At 48.4% G+C, this 24,038-nt stretch overlaps 1 protein-coding gene across 2 annotated transcripts in view; it reads right to left on the minus strand.

Moving 5' to 3' along the window:
* LOC141164332 (voltage-dependent calcium channel subunit alpha-2/delta-4-like) overlaps window positions 1-23,799 on the minus strand; it is an 87,981-nt gene extending 64,182 nt beyond the window's left edge. Inside the window, exons 1-6 of one of the 2 annotated variants that reach the window (XM_073649464.1) lie at window positions 23,477-23,799; window positions 10,494-10,575; window positions 5,091-5,207; window positions 4,722-4,781; window positions 3,780-3,942; window positions 3,311-3,442 (exon numbers count right to left, since the gene is read on the minus strand). In XM_073649464.1, coding sequence (XP_073505565.1) covers window positions 3,311-3,442; window positions 3,780-3,942; window positions 4,722-4,781; window positions 5,091-5,207; window positions 10,494-10,575; window positions 23,477-23,580 — 658 coding nt within the window. In that variant the 5' untranslated portion in view covers window positions 23,581-23,799. The remainder of the gene's footprint in view (window positions 1-3,310; window positions 3,443-3,779; window positions 3,943-4,721; window positions 4,782-5,090; window positions 5,208-10,493; window positions 10,576-23,476) is intronic. The other variant, XM_073649465.1, reaches the window with a different exon arrangement.
* Between the last annotated feature and the right edge of the window lie 239 nt (window positions 23,800-24,038).

Genomic DNA, 24,038 nt, shown 5'->3' on the forward strand with positions numbered 1-24,038 from the left:
ACAGGCACGTGGAGGCCACACACAATACTCAGCCTCATCAGGAGCATGCCCAGGCGTTGTAGGGAGGTCATACAGGCACATGGAGGCCACACACAATACTCAGCCTCATCAGGAGCATGTCCAGGCGTTGTAGGGAGATCATACAGGCACGTGGAGGCCACACACAATACTCAGCCTCATCAGGAGCATGTCCAGGCGTTGTAGGGAGATCATACAGGCACGTGGAGGCCACACACAATACTCAGCCTCATCAGGAGCATGCCCAGGCGTTGTAGGGAGGTCATACAGGCACATGGAGGCCACACACAATACTCAGCCTCATCAGGAGCATGCCCAGGCGTTGTAGGGAGATCATACAGGCACGTGGAGGCCACACACAATACTCAGCCTCATCAGGAGCATGCCCAGGCGTTGTAGGGAGCTCATACAGGCACGTGGAGGCCACACACAATACTCAGCCTCATCAGGAGCATGCCCAGGCATTGTAGGGAGGTCATACAGGCACGTGGAGGCCACACACAATACTCAACCTCATCAGGAGCATGCCCAGGCATTGTAGGGAGGTCATACAGGCACGTGGAGGCCACACATAATACTCAGCCTCATCAGGAGCATGCCCAGGCGTTGTAGGGAGGTCATACAGGCACGTGGAGGCCACACACAATACTCAGCCTCATCAGGAGCATGCCCAGGTGTTGTAGGGAGGTCATACAGGCACGTGGAGGCCACACACAATTCTCAGCCTCATCAGGAGCATGCCCAGGCGTTGTAGGGAGGTCATACAGGCACGTGGAGGCCACACACAATACTCAGCCTCATCAGGAGCATGTCCAGGCGTTGTAGGGAGGTCATACAGGCACGTGGAGGCCACACACAATACTCAGCCTCATCAGGAGCATGCCCAGGCGTTGTAGGGAGGTCATACAGGCACGTGGAGGCCACACACAATTCTCAGCCTCATCAGGAGCATGCCCAGGCGTTGTAGGGAGGTCATACAGGCACGTGGAGGCCACACACAATACTCAGCCTCATCAGGAGCATGCCCAGGCGTTGTAGGGAGGTCATACAGGCACGTGGAGGCCACACACAATACTCAGCCTCATCAGGAGCATGCCCAGGCGTTGTAGGGAGGTCATACAGGCACGTGGAGGCCACACACAATTCTCAGCCTCATCAGGAGCATGTCCAGGCGTTGTAGGGAGCTCATATAGGCACGTAGAAGCCACACACAATACTCAGCCTCATCAGGAGCATGCCCAGGCGGTGTAGGGAGGTCATACAGGCACGTGGAGGCCACACACAATACTCAGCCTCATCAGGAGCATGCCCAGGTATTGTAGGGAGGTCATACAGGCACGTGGAGGCCACACACAATACTCAGCCTCATCAGGAGCATGCCCAGGCGTTGTAGGGAGGTCATACAGGCACGTGGAGGCCACACACAATACTCAGCCTCATCAGGAGCATACCCAGGCGTTGTAGGGAGGTCATACAGGCACGTGGAGGCCACACACAATTCTCAGCCTCATCAGGAGCATGTCCAGGCGTTGTAGGGAGCTCATATAGGCACGTAGAGGCCACACACAATACTCAGCCTCATCAGGAGCATGCCCAGGCGTTGTAGGAAGCTCATATAGGCACGTAGAGGCCACACACAATACTCAGCCTCATCAGGAGCATGCCCAGGCAGTGTAGGGAGGTCATACAGGCACGTGGAGGCCACACACAATACTCAGCCTCATCAGGAGCATGCCCAGGTATTGTAGGGAGGTCATACAGGCACAAGGAGGCCACACACAATACTCAGCCTCATCAGGAGCATGCCCAGGCGTTGTAGGTAGGTCATACAGGCATGTGGAGGCCACACACAATACTCAGCCTCATCAGGAGAATGCCCAGGCATTGTAGGGAGCTCATACAGGCACGTGGAGGCCACACACAATACTCAGCCTCATCAGGAGCATGTCCAGGCGTTGTAGGGAGGTCATACAGGCACGTGGAGGCCACACACAATACTCAGCCTCATCAGGAGCATGCCCAGGCGTTGTAGGGAGCTCATACAGGCACGTGGAGGCCACACACAATACTCAGCCTCATCAGGAGCATGCCCAGGCGTTGTAGGGAGGTCATACAGGCACGTGGAGGCCACACACAATACTCAGCCTCATCAGGAGCATGCCCAGGCGTTGCAGGGAGGTCATACAGGCACGTGGAGGCCACACACAATACTCAGCCTCATCAGGAACATGCCCAGGCATTGTAGGGAGGTCATACAGGCACATGGAGGCCACACACAATACTCAGCCTCATCAGGAGCATGCCCAGGCGTTGTAGGGAGGTCATACAGGCACGTGGAGGCCACACACAATACTCAGCCTCATCAGGAGCATGCCCAGGCGTTGTAGGGAGGTCATACAGGCACGTGGAGGCCACACACAATACTCAGCCTCATCAGGAGCATGTCCAGGCGTTGTAGGGAGGTCATACAGGCACATGGAGGCCACACACAATACTCAGCCTCATCAGGAACATGCCCAGGCATTGTAGGGAGGTCATACAGGCACATGGAGGCCACACACAATACTCAGCCTCATCAGGAACATGCCCAGGCATTGTAGGGAGGTCATACAGGCACATGGAGGCCACACACAATACTCAGCCTCATCAGGAGCATGCCCAGGCGTTGTAGGGAGGTCATACAGGCACGTGGAGGCGACACACAATACTCAGCTTTATCAGGAGCATGCCCAGGCGTTGTAGGGAGGTCATACAGGCACGTGGAGGCCACACACAATACTCAGCCTCATCAGGAGCATGCCCAGGCGTTGTAGGGAGGTCATACAGGCACGTGGAGGCCACACACAATACTCAGCCTCATCAGGAGCATGCCCAGGCGTTGTAGGGAGGTCATACAGGCACGTGGAGGCCCCACACAATACTCAGCCTCATCAGGAGCATGCCCAGGCGTTGTAGGGAGGTCATACAGGCACGTGGAGGCCACACACAATACTCAGCCTCATTGTGACTTGTTTTAAGGACATTACATCACAGTTGGATCGGCCTGTAGTGTGTTTTTCCACTTTAATTTTGGGGGTGACTCCAAATCCAGGCCTCCATTGGTTAATAAATGTGATTTCCATTGATGATTTTTGTGTGATTTTGTTGTCAGCACATTCAGCTTTCTACAGAACAAAGTATTCAATGAGAATATTTCATTCATTCAGATCTAGGAGGGGGGATTTCACTGTTCCCTTTATTTTTTTGAGCAGTTTATATAATCCCCCCCAAGCCCCAAATTCGACCCTTTTACCTGGATATAGGCGGAAAAACCCAGTGGAGCTGCCAAAATACTGCCAGGTGAGCGTGGGGTCCCTCTGGAAGTTGTCCACAAAAATGGGGTTCAATGCCTCAGACATGTACACCCCGTTCAGGATATCTGGATCTAAAAACATGAGATTGGGAGAATATTTGAAGAAATCTGTAATCTTGCACTGCTAGGTCAAGGCCTATACGATGCATGTCCTGCTGCGTTGCATTGTGGGAGATTTAGTGTTCACAATGCACTAGAATAAAAAATACATACATACATACACATATATATATATCTTCCACTGAAAATTATGTTATAAAAAGAAACAAAAATCACCTTTTAGCCTTGCATATACTAATAAATAAAAAAAGTTACCCCCCCCCGTTATGCTTCACTTGCCCAGCAGAGGGTGGTATGGAGTGCAGGTAGTTGTGCGCAGCTCTGCTCCCCTCCAGCAGGGGGCACTCACCTTTGTTATACACGTTGGTGGGCAGCTGGATGTTACTGAGGGTCGTGTTCACCCTCAGATTATTAAAATGCTCGTTATTTTCCAGGATGAATTCGTTCCCCAGATCCACGTAATTATCGTTGTCGTCCTTCTCGTTAATCCGAACGGAATTATAGTATTCGAACTGCAAAGAGATGAAAGGGCTGATTATACGCAGGTAACCCAATGCTAGAATTACCGAAAATTCATTAATGAGACAGATCAGGCAGGAGGAAGTAACATGCACATTCCATGCAGGAAGTAGCTAACTTCTCCTCCTACTCGCCTTTAGTCTATCTCGCTGAAAACGCCTAACTTTCCTCCTGGCACAGAAGTGGTTGCCAACTATAGATTATTGCCAAGTCTTATTAGCGGGGGTGGTGATGACAAGTACGGGGGATTCCCAAGCTACTGAGGAATTGAGCGCTGCTGGGAGAGGGGAAGAGAGAGCTGCGGCAGTCACCGTCTGGACACAGAGTGGTTCACGTGGCTGCTGTAGACACTCTGGACTGATTACACGAGTGGGTCAGAAACAACCAGTACATCTCTACAGGGGGGTAAGGGGCCAAGGACGGGATTTAGGGACTCCGAGACACCTTCACCTAAGGCCGAATTAAGACTTCCATGAACGGACCGGCCCGCGGGTCTCTGTCTCCGAACTTGACCCCCTGGTAGGCATAAATAAGACTGTTACGTTTGGGTCAGAACACCCGTGTGCCCACCAGAATCACAATAAATGGGTGATGGGCACTGAGGGGGTATTTATACGGCACGATTATCAGGAAATCTTAGGAACATTCATTCCCAGACAGCGTTAATGGACCCCAAGACTCGGGTAAAGGTGGGTGACCAGATGACAAAAGACTCTGCCTCCGTATATGTTAATATGGCCGACAGGAAGTGACGTCAGACAGGATCACTCACCTCTAGGGATGAATTAAACTCATGGCGTAAATCCGCTTCTTCTGCCGCCTCCACCAGTCTCTAGAGAGAAAGAAAACGAAAATAAAAAAAGATTGGGCACATTGAAATCCAACACGCCCGATCATTCACGACCCCAAATACATGATAGCCAATCCCCACAACAAGGGCAGGTACAGCCAACTATCTTCTCAGGTTGGCAGAATTGTGAATGAAGACATTGAGCCGGAAGATGTCAGCTCAAGATTGTGAATGCAGCTCTGAAGTGTTTGATAATCAATGACCAGCATGTCCCTGGAGAAGAAAGAAAAATGTCCGCAACATGGAGGCAAACAAAGAGGAACAAGCGGATATCATATGTAACGCTTCTACCTCCACCGCCTCCACCTTCCTCCGCAGCATGCTCTCCATCTCTTCTGAGAACTTCCTGACCAGCTCCAGTCCATCCACCTCCTCGATGCTCAGCGTGGGCTCCACATCCTTGTACTTCTGTCAGGTGCAATAAAAATAATTCAACTAAAATACTGTGGTTGCATAAGTGTGAACACCCCCTTATAACTGCAGCTGTGGCTGTGTTCAGTATTAGCCAATCACATCTTGTTACATAATAGTCAGTGACTGGCCGCCATCATTTACAGCGTTTTTGATTAACCCCAGAGAAAGTGTCGCCGTTCTAGGTGTTTTTTCCTGACATTTTCTGCTCCATAAACAGCTGACAACACAGCAAAGGATCTCATTGTGGAAAGTTATCAGTCAGGAGAAGGTACAAAAACATTTCCCAAGCATTAGATCTACCCTGGAGAACTGTGAAGACATGATCAATAGGGGACTGAAATGTGGCCCAACAGTGACATTACCTAGAACTGGACGCCCCAAAAATATTGATGAAAAGACGAGAAGAAAATTATTTCGGGAGGTGCCGAGAAGCCGACAGCAACATTAAATGAGCTGCAGGAATTTCTGGCCAGTCCTGGTTGTGTCCTGCATGTGACCACACTCTCCCATATTCTTCATATGTCCAATCTGTGGGGGTCGGGTGGCAAGACGGTAGCCTTTTATTACACAGAAAAACATACAAGCCTGGCGGTGTTATGCCAAAACATCCATCACGTCGACCAGAAGCAGGACACGTGTTCTGTCTAATGAGAACAAGGGGATCATTTTTGGCTATAATTTCAAAAGGTGCAAAGCCGACACCCCGTATCACCAGAAGGTCACCATTCCCACAGTGAGGCATAGTGGAGGCAGCATTGTGCTTTGGGGCGGTTTTATTTTCGGCAGCTGTAACTGGAGCTTTAGTCAAGGTAGAGGGAATTATGAACACTACAAATATCAGGCAATTTTGCATCAAACCCTTCAGGCCTCTGCTAAAGAGGGGGCAGTATTATAGTAGTTATATTCTTGTACATAGGAGCAGCATTATAGTAGTTATATTCTTGTACATAGGAGGCAGTATTATAGTAGTTATATTCCTGTACATAGGGGCAGTATTATAGTAGCTATATTCTTGTACATAGGGGGTAGTATTATAGTAGTTATATTCTTGTACATAGGGGGCAGTATTATAGTAGTTATATTCTTGTACATAGGGAGCAGTATTATAGTAGTTATATTCTTGTACATAGGGGGCAGTATTATAGTAGTTATATTCTTGTACATAGGGAGCAGTATTATAGTAGTTATATTCTTGTACATAGGGGCAGTATTATAGTAGTTATATTCTTGTACATAGGAGCAGTATTATAGTAGTTATATTCTTGTACATAGGGGCAGTATTATAGTAGTTATATTCTTGTACATAGGGAGCAGTATTATAGTAGTTATATTCTTGTACATAGGGGCAGTATTATAGTAGTTATATTCTTGTACATAGGAGCAGTATTATAGTAGTTATATTCTTGTACATAGGGGGCAGTATTATAGTAGTTATATTCTTGTACATAGGGGGCAGTATTATAGTAGTTATATTCTTGTACATAGGGGCAGTATTATAGTAGTTATATTCTTGTACACAGGGGGCAGTATTATAGTAGTTATATTCTTGTACATAGGGGCAGTATTATAGTAGTTATATTCTTGTACATAGGGGGCAGTATTATAGTAGTTATATTCTTGTACATAGGGGGCAGTATTATAGTAGTTATATTCTTGTACATAGGGGCAGTATTATAGTAGTTATATTCTTGTACACAGGGGGCAGTATTATAGTAGTTATATTCTTGTACATAGGGGCAGTATTATAGTAGTTATATTCTTGTACATAGGGGGCAGTATTATAGTAGTTATATTCTTGTATATAGGAGCAGTATTATAGTAGTTATATTCTTGTACATAGAAGTATTATAGTAGTTATATTCTTGTATATAGGAGCAGTATTATAGTAGTTATATTCTTGTATATAGAAGTATTATAGTAGTTATATTCTTGTACATAGAAGTATTATAGTAGTTATATTCTTGTACATAGAGGCAGTATTATAGCACTTATATTCTTGTACATAGGGGGCAGTATTATAGTAGTTATATTCTTGTACATAGGGAGCAGTATTATAGTAGTTATATTCTTGTACATAGGGAGCAGTATTATAGTAGTTATATTCATTTACATAGGTGGCAGTATTATAATATAGTGAGCAGAGATGGAAGTTTTACGTTTAATATTAACAAAGACTGGAAGAACATGTCTACATATGGATGACTAGATGGTGGCCCGATTCTAACGCATCGGGTATTCTAGAATATGTATGCGGCCGACGGGGCGCAATTAGCAGAGCGGTGTTTAAATTTGGCGCCAATATCGTTGATTGGTCACGGCCGGCGGTCGCGACTAATCAGCAGAGCGAGGTTTAAATTTGGCGCCAAAATCGCGACCAATCAGCAGAGTGGTGTTTAAATTTGGCGCCAATATCGCTGATTGGCCGCGGCAGGACCAATCAGCGACGCAGGATTTCCTGGACAGGACAAGACAGACGGGATAAGACAATTATATATAATAGATGAGGGTGCAGTATGAATACAGCAGCGTCGTCCATCATTAGTGAGGGCAGATTTCTTGCTCGTAGGATGGGTCAGCACAGGCTTACTGGATAGCACTTGGCAGGAGATCCACGTGGAGATCACGTTCTGTCAGATTATGTGATTCTGTAGTGACCTGTTAATCCCCCAGTATATAGCTCTGTATAGTAAGCGAGATGATAAACCCCTTCATTCCCTGACAATCGCGATTTTCCCTATTATAGACATATTAATCGCAGTCATCATCTGTCAGGTTCTTACAAATTCTATTCAAAGGCTTCTCCTTCATGATGCGTTTATGGAAAATCTGGGTGAGAACTATTAGAGCGGCCAAAGAACCCTTGTGGGAGCCCAATGATGGCCATAAAATGTGTCATCCAACTTTCCTAGGAACAGAGCGACTGAAGAGCGATGTCCGAAAAGAGCAAACACTAATCCTCCAGATCCACGGGCTCAGCCCCTCAGCTGCAAATCTGCGCGAGGGACCTGAGCGCCGGCCATGGGTCTCCCTTCCCATGTAATCGTCTTCGTGGGATACATTTGTATTGTATGTTCTCCTGCCCGGGCACATTGCATTGCGGGCACACTGCATTGCGGGCACAAGCTGACAGCAGTGTGGCTCATGGCACGTGTGTGTCACACTAATCCCATCCCTGGTTATTCTTAATCCGGCCGGCCTAGCTGTCCTCGTAGAGGTCATATGACCCACTTAATCCCGTGGCACATCATCAGCGCAGTCTGGCGAATGTGGGGCACATGTCTGCGTCTTGCCCGCCTGGGCCTATATAGTTTTTATTGTAATAAATAGCATAAAGACTACACTGTACAGCCATACTATGTACACAATGTCTTGTACTGAAGCATTAAGATTTCCCATCACTGGAACTAGGGGGCCGAGGTCACCCCCTGACAACAGCCCATAGCACTATCCTCCTCCACCATCTGCACAGTGGGCACACTGCAGTCAGGGGGCAACGTCCTCCTGGAATCACCAAACCCAGACTCCTCCATCAGAGGCAGACAGAGAAGTGTGATCCGTCACTGCACAGAACACGTCTCCTCCAGAGTCCAGTGGTGACGGCTTTACACCATTCCATACGACACTCGGCTTTGTGCTTGGTGATGTACGGCTGCTCGGCCAGGATGCTCCTGGCGGGAGCGCAGTGTTTGCGCTGATACCAGAGGGGGTCTGGACTCTGCAGTTATGGGGGCAGCAGGGCAGTGGTGACTTTTCTGCCCTCTGCTCCTCAGCACTCAACCCCCCCCCCACCCCCCGCTCTGTGACGTTACGGGGTCTCCACTTTGAGTTGCTGCGGCTCCTTCTAATATCTCCTAATATCACTCACAGGTGATGGGGGAAGAAATGTCATGGACGGACTTGTTACCCCAGTGGCTCCTATTACAGGACCACGCTGGTATCAGTGAGTGTTAGTAAAGGCAGACAACATGGTGAGGGGCAGACGTTAGATCCCAGGACATTGGGGCTGGATGTTATATACTGGAGGGCGAGGGGCTGACTGTTAAACATACTGGGGGAGGGGGCGATGGGCCAGATATTATGCATCAGTGAGGCGAGGGGCCGGATTGTATGCACCAGTGAGGCGAGGGGCCGGATGGTATGCACCGGGTGGGGGAGGGGGGGCTGGGGGCCAGATAGTATACACCGGGGAGGCGAGGGGCCGGATGGTATGCAGCGGGGGGGCGAGGGGCCGGATGGTATGCAGCGGGGGGGCGAGGGGCCGGATGGTATGCAGCGGGGGGGGGGGGGCTGGATGTTGTACACCAGGGGGGTGGGGGGCCGGATGGTATGCACCGAGGGGACGAGGGGCCGGATGGTATGCACCTGGGAGGTGAGGGGCCGGATGGTATGCACCGAGGGGACGAGGGGCCGGATGGTATGCACCGAGGGGACGAGGGGCCGGATGGTATGCACCGAGGGGACGAGGGGCCGGATGGTATGCACCGAGGGGACGAGGGGCCGGATGGTATGCACCGAGGGGACGAGGGGCCGGATGGTATGCACCGAGGGGACGAGGGGCCGGATGGTATGCACCGAGGGGACGAGGGGCCGGATGGTATGCACCGAGGGGACGGATGGTATGCACCGAGGGGACGGATGGTATGCACCGAGGGGACGGATGGTATGCACCGAGGGGACGAGGGGCCGTATGGTATGCACCGAGGGGACGAGGGGCCGGATGGTATGCACCGAGGGGACGAGGGGACGGATGGTATGCACCGAGGGGACGAGGGGCCGGATGGTATGCACCGAGGGGACGGATGGTATGCACCGAGGGGACGGATGGTATGCACCGAGGGGACGAGGGGCCGGATGGTATGCACCGAGGGGACGAGGGGCCGGATGGTATGCACCGAGGGGCCGGATGGTATGCACCGAGGGGCTGGATGGTATGCACCAAGGTGACAAGGGGCCGGATGGTATACACTGGGGGGCGAGGGGCCGGATGGTATACACCGAGGGGATGAGGGGCCGGATGGTATACACCGAGGGGACGAGGGGCCGGATGGTATACACCGAGGGGACGAGGGGCCGGATGGTATGTACCGAGACCACCAAGAATTGCTAATTTCCGGAGGGCTATTGTGAGACTGGATGATTTGCTGCCTCTTCTGGGACAGATGAATTTGGAAGGAGTTTGATTTTGTCGCCCCCCGCAGCGACGCTGCACATTATCTACCGCCCATATCACCTTCATAGGAACTGTAATAATAAGAGATGGCAGCCTACGGCTTCACCAACCTTCTGTAAGAGGAGGGAGCCCGAGTATTTCGTGACCAACGCGTACATCTCACTGCCAAACATGTCTGCCCAAATCTTCACCCTAAGAAGAAAGAAGACGTTGTTAATGACGCGTCTCAACATCCCAATATAAACCCGTAAATGAGAAACTATTTATAATGTGTCTTTGAAGAACACTTTCCCCACTAAAGTTTATTGAAGAGAGCAAAAGATGTGTTGACATACTAGGCCTCAGTTACCAGGTGGCATGGTTGCCTACAGTAACCAATCAGCATTCAGCTTTCATTTTTCTAAAGTAATTTACAAAATTAAAGTGCGGTTCTGATTGGTTGCTCTGGGCAACATGATCACATTTATATGGTAGCATGAACACCGTGAGTGTGTGCACCTATAGCATCAACAAACTTTATTTACACAATGCAGAACAGAAGATATAATTAGCTGAGATCCTGAAAACATAAAAGCCCAATATTGACCACTCCGCCATAATCACTGCCTTAATGATGTATAGTGCTGAGATTCTGTATCACAGGATTAGATACACGGTTCACTCTTGGTAATGGTTATACTGCGGTGAACAGTGGTACCGTTATAGATTACTGTGCGGTAATCAAATCAGAATATAGTCAATTAAAAAAATGCAAAGGGAATTAGAAAAAGAGAAATATAAATCCCGCCAGTGTCTGGTGACAGGCCGCCGCCTCCACCGCCAGTGTCTGGTGACAGGCCGCCGCCTCCGCCGCCAGTGTCTGGTGACAGGCCGCCGCCTCCGCCGCCAGTGTCTGGTGACAGGCCGCCGCCTCCGCCGCCAGTGTCTGGTGACAGGCCGTCGCCTCCGCCGCCAGTGTCTGGTGACAGGCCGTCGCCGCCAGTGTCTGGTGACAGGCCGCCGCCGTCACTGTCTGGTGACAGGCCGCCGCCGTCACTGTCTGGTGACAGGCCGCCGCCGTCACTGTCTGGTGACAGGCCGCCGCCTCCGCCGTCACTGTCTGGTGACAGGCCGCCAGCACTGGCTGGATGTTGGGAGTCGCTGTCCATCTGCAGAATAAATTTAGGAGCAGATCAGATGACTCCCTGATGGTATTACATGGTGGGTAAGTATCGGCCTGGATTTCTCAGAATTGAGAACACCAAGAAATGGGCAATGTTGAGGACCATAGACGCAGTGATCGGCCAAGGAAACTTAGTGCAGCAGATGAAAGATACACTGTGTTACTTTCCTTTGATATCGGAAGGTGTCCAGCAGTGCCATCAGGTCAGAACTGGCAGCAACCAGTGGACCCAGCTACACATCATCTACTCTTCGTAGAAGTCTGGCCAGAAGTCGTCTTCATGAAGAATTGTCATTAAGAACGAGGAGTCCTGGGGTGATAATCCGGTCACACAGAGCCCCGATCTCACATCATCCCGTCTGTCTGGGATCACATGAAGAGACCGAAGGATCGGCACAAGCCTCATACACAGAAGATCTGGGCTCAGTTCTCCAAGGTGTTTGGAACAATCTCCTGCCGAGATCCTTGATAAACTGTGTGCAAGATTTTTCTTTTGTTCATTCACTTCTCCTTTTGAAAGATTTTAACTTTGCAGTATTTTTTCCTCACCTGTCTAAAACTTTTGTATAGTCCTGTATATCTGAATGCCAGCAGATTGTATACCGTCCTGCACAGCACAGATCTGTAATACAGGGCATGGGCTTTGCTACAGTGGCTTGTAAAAGTATTCACCCCCCTTGGCTTAATACCCATTTTGTTGTTACATTACAACCTGTGTTTAAATATTCTTGTAATCCGATTCATGCCTGATGCATCAGCACTAAATAGTCTAAATTGGTAAAATGAAGTGAAAAAAATATAGGCATAAATTAACTTTATGGGATCAAATAACTAAAAATGGGCATGTGCATATGTATTAACCCCTTTTGCTATGAAGCCCCTAAAAATGTCATAAGTCCCATGCTTGGTGACAGACGTCCACCTGTGTGCAATCTAAGTGTCACATGTTTGTCATTATATACACTTTACCTTTTCTGAAAGGCCACACCATTAACAAGAAGCACCACTAACCAAACACCATGAAGACCAAGGAGATCTCCAAACAACACCATGAAGACCAAGGAGATCTCCAAACAAGTCAGGGACAAAGTTGTTGAGAAGCACAAGTCAGTGTTGGGTTATAAAAAAATATCCCAATCTCTGATGATCCCCCGGAGCACCATCAAATCCATTATCATCAAATGGAAAGAACATGGCACCACAACAAACCTGCCCAGAGTGTACCGCCCACCAAAACTCTCAGCCCAGGCAAGGACGGCATTAATCAGAGAGGCAGCACAGAGACCAAAAGGTAACCCTGAAGGAGCTGCTGAGTTCCCAAGCAGAGACTGGAGTATCTGTCCATACAACCACAATAAGCCCTACACTCCATAGAGGTGGCCTTTATGGAAGAGTGGGCAGAAAAAAAGCCTTTACTTACACACAAAAACTGTAAGGCTTGATTTACGTTTGCCAAAAGACATGTGGGAGACTCCCCAAATATATGGAGGAAAGTGCTGTGGTCAGATGAGACCAAAACTGAACTTTTTGTCCACCAGGTTAAACGCTATGTCTGGCTCCAAACCACCACAGCTCATCATCCTAAGAACAACATCCTCACAGTGAAACATGGTGGTGGCAGCATCAGCCTGTGGGGATGATTTTTGGCAGCAGGGACAGTGAAAATGGTCCAAGTTGAGGGGATGATTGATGGTGCAAAATAAAGAGATATTCTTGAGCAAAACCTTGTTTCAGTCTGTCAGTGATGTGAGACTGGACGGAGGTTTACCTTCCAACAAGACAATGACCCAAAGCAACACTCGTGGGCTACAAGGGAAAACATGTAAATGTTCTGGAGCGGCCGAGTCACAGTCCAGACCTTAATCCAATGGAGAATCTGTGGTCAGATGTGAAGATCGCTGTTCAACAGAGGAAACATCTAACCTGAAGGAGCTGGAGCAGTTTTATCTTGAGGTATGGGCAAAAATCCCAGTGGCAAAATGTGGAAATCTCATAGAGACTTATCCAAAGCAACTTGCAGCTGGAATTGCCGCAAAAGGAGGCTCTACAAAGTACTGACTTTACGGAGGTGAGTAGTTATGCATAGTGAACTTAAAAATCTAATCAAATCACAAAAAATGCCGGGGGTGGAGCAACAGTATGTGGTGCAGAGGATGAATCACACCCAGGCCCTGGTGCCCTGGTGGCTGATGTGGCCCACGGGCCTCTCTACTACATTGGAGGGGAGGGTGGTGATCTCGGGGGACCCAGATACAGATGTAACACTGGGGTTTCTGGTTACATCTCCGTTGTTTTTCCTCATATGCTGCATTTCCATTAGTTTGTTTCAAAATGGTGATCGGTCTAATAAAGTTAAAGATGGCCGACTGTTTCCACAGGCTGAGTGATCACAATAGAACAACTTCCTCCTGAGATGGACATTATAACGTGGAGTAATGGTGTCTGGCCGAGATAACGACGTTACACTGGGGAAACCCTCAACCCAGCTATAGAAAGGAAGCAAAGAAATGGATGCCGTCGATCAATGAGAGACGCCATTAATGACATTACCAGCTGAGGAAACAATGGAAGATGGGAGATGAAAACACCGACCCGAGATCTGATGACTAAAGGGACCTGTATGTCTGTAATGGTAGCTACAGATCGTCACCTGAGGCCGACACTCAGCAAATGGGGGGGGTCACCTGAGGCAGACGTGCCACCATGGGGGGGGGTCACCTGAGGCAGACGTGCCACCATGGGGGGGGGGGGGCACCTGAGGCAGAGACGCTGCTATGGGGGTCACCTGAGGCAGAGACGCTGCTATGGGGGTCACCTGAGGCAGCCACCACTGACGAGGGTCACCTATGGCTGACACGCTGCTATTTTACCGAAAACTTGCTTCCACCCAATACTTCTGAGGGTTTGTTACAATTGTATCCACTCTAGACTTTGTGTGAGCTGCAGACGCTGATACATTGTAACAAGCATGGAAGAGTCCAGGAGCCATTTGGTGAGCTGCATATCCTGCTACATGTTCACAGACTTGCCAGTGGAAAAGCCAAACTTCACATGCCAGAAATGCAAGCTTGTGTCCCTGTTGGAGGAAAAGTTGCGAAATCTAGAAGAGAGGTTAACTACCTTGAAAATCATTAAGGAAGGTGAAGAGTTCTTAGACAGAGCAGAATTATCTCTTCATGATTCAGAAAGAGAAGAAATTCGAACTGCACCTGACGAAACAGAGGAATGGAAGCCTGTGACCCACAGAAGCAGGAGGATCGAGAGGCAGTCAGCACCCATACTGCTCAGGAACCAGTACCAGGCTCTCACGCAGGAGAACCATGAAGAAATACAGCAAAATAAGACTTTGCCAGCAATGAATAACCTTGTAAGCCCTCAGAATCCTCCTGGATGGAGAAAGAAGAATGTTGTGAAGAAAAAACGGAGAGTGGTGGTCATGGGGGATTCCCTGTTAAGAGGAACAGAGGCCGCTATCTGCAGACCAGACATAACCTCAAGAGAAATGTGCTGTCTTCCAGGAGCAAAAATTAAAGATGTGTCTGACAGGATATCAAGACTCTTCAGACCTACAGATCACTACCCATTCCTGCTAATACATGTGGGGACAAATGACACCGCAAGAAAGGACCTGGAAACCATCTGCAGTGACTTTGAAGACTTAGGCAAGAAAGTGAAAGAATTGGGAGCGCAGGTGGTCTTCTCATCCATCCTCCCAGTGGATGGCCATGGAACAATGAGGTGGAATAAGATTCTACAGGTGAACAACTGGCTACGTCGATGGTGCCGTCAACAAGGATTTGGATTTCTGGATCACGGAATGAATTACCTATACGATGGACTACTTGCTAGAGATGGGGTGCACCTTACGAAGACTGGAAAACATGTATTTGGAAGTCGCCTTGCTACACTCATCAGGAGAGCTTTAAACTAGAACAATGTGGGAAGGGAAGCAAAAGGCCAGAAAAAGCCATACAACTGACAAATACTATTGAGATCTCTGCTACTGGAAGTGGAAAGGAAGAACAAAGACAAAAAAATCTAAATAATAAAAATATGGGAGGAAGAGAAACCAATCACAAACTAAAATGTTTTTATACAAATGCACAAAGCATGGGCAACAAACAAGGAGAATTGGAACTACTAATGCAGGAAAAGGAATATGATGTCATTGGAATCACTGAAACTTGGTGGGACGATACACATGATTGGAATAAAAGGCTAAAAGGATACAACTTATCTGCAAGAAACAGACTTGATAAACGAGGAGGAGGTGTCGCATTGTATGTTAGAAAAGCGAATATCTGCACAGAGATTGAAGCTTCAGAGACTGGGAGTTCTGTGGAAACTGTTTGGGTTAGGCTGCGTGCCCACGATGCGTTTTTCATGCGTTTCCGCTGCAGAATTTCCGCAGCGGAAACGCATCACAAACGCTTGGTAATCCGCACGTGCTGTGGATTTTTCCGCAGCGTTTCTGCAGCGCTCATAAATCCGCAGCATGTTCATTAATTTTGCGGAAGCGCCGCCATTGACTTGCATTGAGACGCATAGAATCTGTGTCTGTACATTTGTACAAGCGGCTTCTATGCGTCTCTATGTGCGGATGGTACCCAGTTCTGGAGGAGAGAAGACTCTCATCCAGACCTGGGTACCATTGTACCTGTAAAAAAAGAATAAAATAACAAATAAAGATTATATTCACCTTTCCGACGGCTTCTCTCTACTTGCTGGCAGCCGGGAACCAGCCAGGAAGCAGCGCTGCAGCCACGCCGGGGCCTCGGGGGTGAGTATAGCTTTATTTTATTTTATTTTTACGGTCACACTATATATGCAGTTTGCATGGATTTATACAGTGTGACCTAGTTGTCAAGCACTTTCCAAGTGATGCTATCGCCTGGAAAGCGCTTGTCAATCTGCATGCGGAAACGCATGTGAACCCGCATGTGGATCCGCATGTATTCTGCAGGAAAAACGCATGCACAATCTGCCAGGGAGATGCAGAAATGCTGCAGAAATGTTCTGCTTCATTTCTGCATCGTGGGCACATAGCCTAAGAATACAAGGAGAGAACAACGGAAAGGACACCATTGTAGGCATTTACTACAGGCCACCTGGGCAAGCTGAAGATATGGATGAACTCTTTATGTATCAAATGACCAAGTTCTCCAAAAAATATGACGTAGTGGTCATGGGAGATTTCAACTATCCAGACATTTGCTGGGAATCTCTCTCAAGTAAAACTAAGGCTGTGTGCCCACGATGCGTTTTTCAAGCGTTTACGCTGCAGAATTTCCGCAGCGTAAACGCTTGGGAAACGCTTGGTAAACCTTCCCCCATGGTCTCCAATGCAATTCCGCACTTTCAATGCCCATGCTGAGGATTTTTCCACAGCGTTTATGCTGCGCTCAAAAATCCGCAGCATGTCCATTAATTTTGTGGACACGCAGCGTAATCGCCGCCATTGACTTGCATTAGAACGCGCCAATTCCGCAAGACTGCATGTGACCCATCACATGACTCAATGACGTCAGCGCAGGTCCTTCACACTACCGCGAGCATTGCAAGAGACCGGACGCAGCAGAGATGACACCGGGAAGACACCGGAAGGTGAATATAATCTTTATTTTTTACCATTCTTATTCTTTTTTTTAATTATTACTTGGTCACACTATATATGTCGGTTGAATGGATTTATATAGTGTGAACAAGTTGTCAAGCACTTTTCCAAGTGATGCTAAAATCGCTTGGAAAAGCGCTTGATAACCCGCATGCAGAAATCCATGCAAAAACGCTTGACAAACGCTTCTACCTGGCGGGAAAAACGCACGTAAAAAACCGCATGCGTTTTTCCTGCCAGGGAGAAGCGTAAAAATATGCAGCATTTCTGCATCGTGGGCACATAGCCTAACAGGTCAAGCAAATTCTTATCCTCTCTTGCTGACAACTTTATCTTCCAAAAGGTAGGGGAGAAAACAAGGGGATCTGCTACTTTGGATCTAATCCTTATAAACAGGGAGGAAATGGTTGAGGAGGTAAAGGTGGCTGGGACCCTAGGAGGCAGCGATCATGCTATTATAGAATTTTGGATAACTAGAGGAGGAAGACATGTGAAGACTCAAACTTCAAGGTTAGATTTCAGAAAGGCAGATTTTAAGCGACTGAATATGAGAATGAGAATAGGAGGGATCCAATGACTGGATGTCCTTAAGGACAAAAATGTCCAGGAAAGATGGGAAATTTTTAAAAATGAGGTTCTCAAAGTACAATCGTTAACAATCCCGAATAGTAGGAAGAATGGGAAGCATTTAAGGAAACCAGGATGGATGAACACAGAACTTAAACACATGCTAAAAAGAAAGAAATGTTTATCAAATGGAAAGAGGGAGGCATATCTAAAGAAGATTATAATGCAGTCTGCAGAACCTGTAGGGCATGTATCAGGTTAGCTAAAGCTGACAATGAATTAAGGCTTGCAAGAGATGTCAAAAGCAATAAAAAAAAGATTTTAGGGGTATGTCAAAAGTAAAAGAAAAGTCAAAGATGCTGTAGGATTTTTACAGGATAAAAATGGTGAAATGGTAAGAAAGGATGTTGAGAAGGCCGAACTTTTTAATTCCTATTTTGCATCTGTTTTCTCTCAGAAAGAAAATGTAACATCAACTGATCTTCACTGTCCTATTAAAGGAATAGAAGAATCCAAGTTATCTGTAAACAGAGAGATTGTGAGGGAATATTTAGCTAACATAAATGAGTTCAAGTCTCCAGGTCCAGATGAATTACACCCCAGAGTACTGAAGGAGATCGTAGAAGAAATTTTAGAACCACTCTCCATAATCTTTGAAAATTCTTGGAGAACAGGAGAAGTTTCAGAAGACTGGAGAAGAGCAAATGTTGTTGCTATCTTCAAAAAGGGGGAAGAAGGTGGACCCAGGGAACTATAGGCCGGTGAGTATGACTTCTATACCAGGAAAGATCTTTGAACAAATTATTAAACAACATGTATGTAAGTACCTGGATAAGAATGAAGTGATTAACCAGAGTCAGCATGGGTTTGTAACTAACAAGTCATGTCAGACTAACTTAATTTCCTTCTATGACAGAATCACTGACTGGGTGGATCAGGGAAATGCTGTAGATATAGTATATCTTGACTTCAGCAAAGCATTTGACAAAGTATCTCACACCATCCTTATTGAAAAAATGACCAAGTATGGAATGGACAAGGCAACTGTTAGGTGTATTCATAACTGGCTTAGTGATCGGACTCAGAGTGGTCGTAAATGGCTTCACATCCAGCTGGATGAATGTCTCAAGTGGGGTACCACAGGGCTCTGTCCTGGGACCTGTATTGTTCAAAATCTTTATCAGTGATTTAGATGAAGGAATTGAGGGTAAACTGATTAAATTTGCTGATGACACAAAGCTAGGAGGGATAGCTAACACTAGAGAAGAGAGAGAGGCTTCAAAAAGACCTAAATAAACTGGAGCAGTGGGCAGCAACCAACAGAATGGTTTTTAACAGGGAAAAATGCAAAGTACTACATCTGGGCAATAAAAATGAAAAAAGCATATACAGAATGGGAGGAATAGAGCTAAGCAACAGCACGTGTGAAAAAGACTTAGGTATACTAATAGATCATAGACTGAACATGAGTCAACAGTGTGATGCAGCAGCAAAAAAGGCAAATACAATTCTGGGATGTATTAACAGAAGCATACAGTCTAGATCACGTGAAGTCATTATCGGTCTTTACTCCTCTTTGGTCAGACCTCATCTGGATACTGCGTCCAGTTTTGGGCACCACATTTTAAAAAAGACATCGACAAACTGGAGCAAGTTCAGAGAAGAGCGACCAGAATGGTGACTGGTCTGCAAACCCTGTCCTATGAGGAACGGGTACAGGATCTGGGAATGTTTAGCTGCAAAAAAGAAGACTGAGAGGAGACTTAATAGCTGTCTACAAATATGTCAAGGGCTGTCACATTGTAGAGGGATCAGCCTTATTCTCATTTGCACAAGGAAAGACTAGAAGCAATGGGATGAAACTGAATGGGAGGAGACACAGATTATCATAGAATCATAGAATCATAGAATGGTAGAGTTGGAAGGGACCTCCTGGGTCATCTGGTCCAACCCCCTGCTCAAAGCAGGATTCACTAGATCATCTCAGACAGATGTCTGTCCAGCCTCTGATTGAAGACGTCCATTGAAGGGGAACTTCAATTAGATTAGATATTAGAAGAGACTGTATGACAGTGAGGAGATCAATGAGAGGAACAGGCGGCCACGAGAGGTGGTGAGTTCCCCTTCAATGGACGTCTTCAAACAGAGGCATTTCCCCCTGCTTTTTGGTGTGAATACTTCTCAATCAGCGATTTTTTGATTTTTTAAGTCGTCTTTTATGGTTCCGTTTTCTGATTTTGCAGCTTTTATGGTTGTTTTAGATTCATAAATGCGACTTTTTAAAAAATAAAAAAAAAGTTGCAAAATTTGGCGCAACTCTACACCAGTTCCCTACGGAATAAGTTTTTTCGGTGCATGTTTTGTGACATTTCTTCTTCTGCTAAAAAGTCACAAGCAGAAAAAAAAAGACAAATTTAAGGCTTTGGAAAAAAAAATAAAAAAATGATGAATCCTGTGCATTATTTTGATGAATTTCCTGCAAAAAAAAGTTGTTGAAAAACCTCAAATCAAGAAAGAAAAACGACTTAAAAAAAAAAAATCTGTAAATTATGAAATCGGCACAAAGTCTATTACAAGCTGCAGAGCATTTCACTGACCATCAGACGGCGCTGCAGACCCTTTATTTTGGGATTAGTTTGGGGTAGTCCGGACAAGTTAATAAATAAAAGGGGGTAAAAACTTTTTTTTTTTTTGGCCAGCGCAGAAATAAATAATTGATCTATCGGAAACAATCAGAATTGCGCGATTGCTCCTGACTGCAGAGGAATGAGAGAAGGCGGCGGTCCGGGCGCGATGCTCTGCAGCCATAGGCTCTCGGCAGCGCTGCACGCGTTGCTATGAGCGCCCGCGTCTCCCCGTATGTCCCCGATGTGTGAGTGCGCGCCAAATGTCCCAGTTGGGTTTGTGGCTCTGCTCGCACACCTCCCCGGCTCCGCGCAGAGCTGAGAACTCGCAGGATGTAGGCAGTAAACAGCCGGTTCTCCCTCCAGAGCTGCCAAATTGTGTTTTTATGCTCAGATACATAAAAAAAAAATAATTAAAAAAAAAAATCCCATCTCGCTGAAAAACAACTCGAGGAAACATCACATATGGGAGGGAAGCACTGACGGGGTGGCGCAGGAGGGGTTAACCCCGCGCCAGGTAAACCGCGTTAACCCCAGAATTGATGGAATTGAAATAGAAAGAGGTGATTGGAGCCGGGGGAATAGTCACCTGCGACCCCCAGCTAACACGATGGGGGTTGTAGTCCCACAACAGGTGTCAGATGACATGGCATCCCTCTATCACTCAAATCTGCAATTAAGGGGTTAAACCCGAGCGGTAAGTGGGAGTTGTTCCACCCCCCACCATTAGCAGATTGGCACCTAGACATGGCACATATTAACTCTTTACTGACATTTATATAACGAGGATATGGGGAAAAACGTAGATTGGGGGGGGCACTGGCAAGGCTTGTGGGCACACAGGTGGGTAACAGCAGATGGTGGTAGGTGTTGAAACAGGTGGTGGGAAGGCAGGTAGAAAGGCAAAATAAGGGGCACAGTGATGTAAATGATTGTGGATTAACTGCAATACCAGACACAACCACGATAAAGGGTGGCGCTATCCGGAGGAAATAGGGAAAACATGCTTCCTTCTAATCTCATGCAGGCCTAGGAAGCCCTGGCTGTTGGCAGATATCAGGAGCCATCCTGTGCCATGGCAGCCCACCTAGTATGTACCACCGCTCCGGCACTATGCCACTGACAAGTTGCACGTCATAGGCAGCAATATGAATGATCTGGGCCTCTGGGGAAATGAAGTCATATCTTGGATGACACCAGGCTCCTGCTGGGCACCACATGGCACACGTCAATGTCTGGCACTGACTGTGGATCTAGAGACGTCTGCAGGGCAGAGGCTCATGCAGGACACAGCGGAGTGGGCTGTGCAGCGATCAGGGGGCCACAACAGCCTGAGTGCTGCCCCCCTGTCTGGCTGTGCTGCCCCCCCCCCCCCTCGCCTGGCTGTGCTGCCCCCCCCCCCTCGCCTGGCTGTGCTGCCCCCCTCTGTGAAAGTGCTGCCCCCCTGCCCATGAATCTACTTGGTAAAGGTCCTCCCAGCACAGCAGTAGGTGCCCTGTGCCACCACTCAGCATCCTCGCCATGGTTCTGCCACAAGGAGGCGCTATTCTGCATAACCCAATGACACCTTATATGTGTGTGGATGAACTACAAATCCCAGAATAAACTTCTACCGGGCACAAAATATTGGCACCTGAAGTTCTACAATATCTGGAGCCACATGGGTACTAATGGGGGCAATGAGTCAGATATGGGTGGCAAAAGGGTAGAAAATGGGCAAATAAGTGAATGGACAAATAGGACAGGACAGAATGTGCAGGGGGCAAACCGGGCAACATGTGAAGAATATGGGCACAGGGTTATAGGATGCAGGGACTTAGGTAAAATGGGTAACTGGCAGGGCAGGGGGCAATAAGAACAAGACAAGAAGTTGGCAGCCAGCAGAGACATAGAGGAGGGCAGAGGAAGGTAAAGAAGAGGGGTTGGCAAAAAGTCATAGGGTAGAGGGGGCAGGTGGCAGAGGGCACGCGGGCATTTGCTTGTATGAATACAGCAGTGGGCAGGTGGGTACTTATATAAAGTTACTGTGCGCAAATAAGATTGCCAATTATTCCAGCGGCAGGCAGGAGGCGGGCAGAGGGCACATGGGCTGGCAGAGACAGGTGAGGGGCAGGGGACAAATACCAGGGCAAGGGATGAGGCTGGCAGATAGTGGAGGGCAGGAGAATGTAGGAGGGCAGCAAGTCATGTAGGTATATAGGGCAGAGGGCTACAGTAAGGAGAGAAAGTGGGCAAGTCTGCTGGATCAGGCTGGTGACTGGCACTAGGGGCATTCATAGGAATGAGGCAGGGGGCACACAGGGCAGTATGAAGAGAACATGGGCACCCGACTGTAGGATGCAGGTAATGAGGAACGTGGGCGACTGGAAAGAACAGGGGCAATAAGAATGAAGCAAGAAGTTGGCAGCCAGAAGAGATAAAGCAGAGACAGAGGTGGGCAGAGGAAGGTAGAGAAGAGGGGTGAGGGTAGAAAGTCCTAGGGTACATGGGAGGACTATGGGCAGGGGCAAGGGGGCAATTCTAGAGCTTCAGGGCAGAGGGGCAGAGTGCTGAGTAGAGGAGTAGAGTGCTGGGCAGAGGGGCAGAGTGCCGAGTAGAGTGCTGGGCAGAGGGGCAGAGTGCTGGGCAGAGAAGCAGACTGCTGGGCAGAGTGGCAGACTGCTGGGCACAATGGGGGGCACAGGGGCACAATGGGGAGCACAGGGGCAGAGTGCTGAGCACACGGGTAGAGTGTTGGGTACAGGGGCACACTTGGGGGGCACAGGGGCAGAGTGTTGGGTACAGGGGCACACTTGGGGGCACAGGGGCAGAGTCCTGGGCAGAGGGGCAGACTGCTTGGCACAGAAACACACTGGGGGGCACAGGGGCAGAGTGTTGAGTACAGGGGCACACTGGGGGGCACAGGTGCAGAGTGCTGAGCACAGGGGAAGAGTGTTGGGTACAGGGACACACGGGCACATTGGGGGACACAGGGGCACACTTCTGGGCACAGGGGCACACTGGGGGGCACAGGGGCACACTGGGGGGGGCACAGGGGCACACTGGGGGGGGCACAGGGGCACACTGGGGGGCACAGCGGTATACTGGGGGGCATCCTCAGCGCAGGTAGCCCGCAGTGACGCTCACGTGTCCGGGGGGATCTCCGTCCTCCTCTTCTCCTTGTGTCGGGGTCCCGCACATCCCTGGAGCAGGAGCCCGAGCAGCAGCGCCCGACACCGACAGCCCCACATCGTCCCCCGAGGGTTCAGGCCATGAGTGGGCGACACTGGGCAGCAGAGACCCGCAGAAAACTTCTCTTCCTGCCGCTCCGACTCCGGCTTCGTCTGATCTCAGATAATCTGCACGATCCGATCCACGGATTACAGCCGACCAATCACCGCCGATCACCGCCCCCCGAGCGGCTGCTACCGGCCCCTCATCTGCCTAATGGGATCTGCACCGACAGCCCCGGCACACAAAGGGTGCAAGTTATCACAGGACTGCAAGCAAAGCCGAGCGACTACAACTCCCATCATCAACACTTTACAGGGAAGATCCAATAGTTCACCTCTCTCATCCCTGAAAGTATAAAATATCAATATAATTTCACCAACCTATACCACTGACACCACTGTGCACAACTATATAACTGCCATAATACTGCCCCTATGTACAAGAATATAACTACTATAATACTGCCCCTATGTAC

Source organism: Phyllobates terribilis, unplaced genomic scaffold (genome assembly GCF_046119375.1).
Source record: "Phyllobates terribilis strain yellow unplaced genomic scaffold, ASM4611937v1 Scaffold_10__3_contigs__length_209671492, whole genome shotgun sequence".
In the NCBI taxonomy this organism is placed as follows: domain Eukaryota; kingdom Metazoa; phylum Chordata; class Amphibia; order Anura; family Dendrobatidae; genus Phyllobates; species Phyllobates terribilis.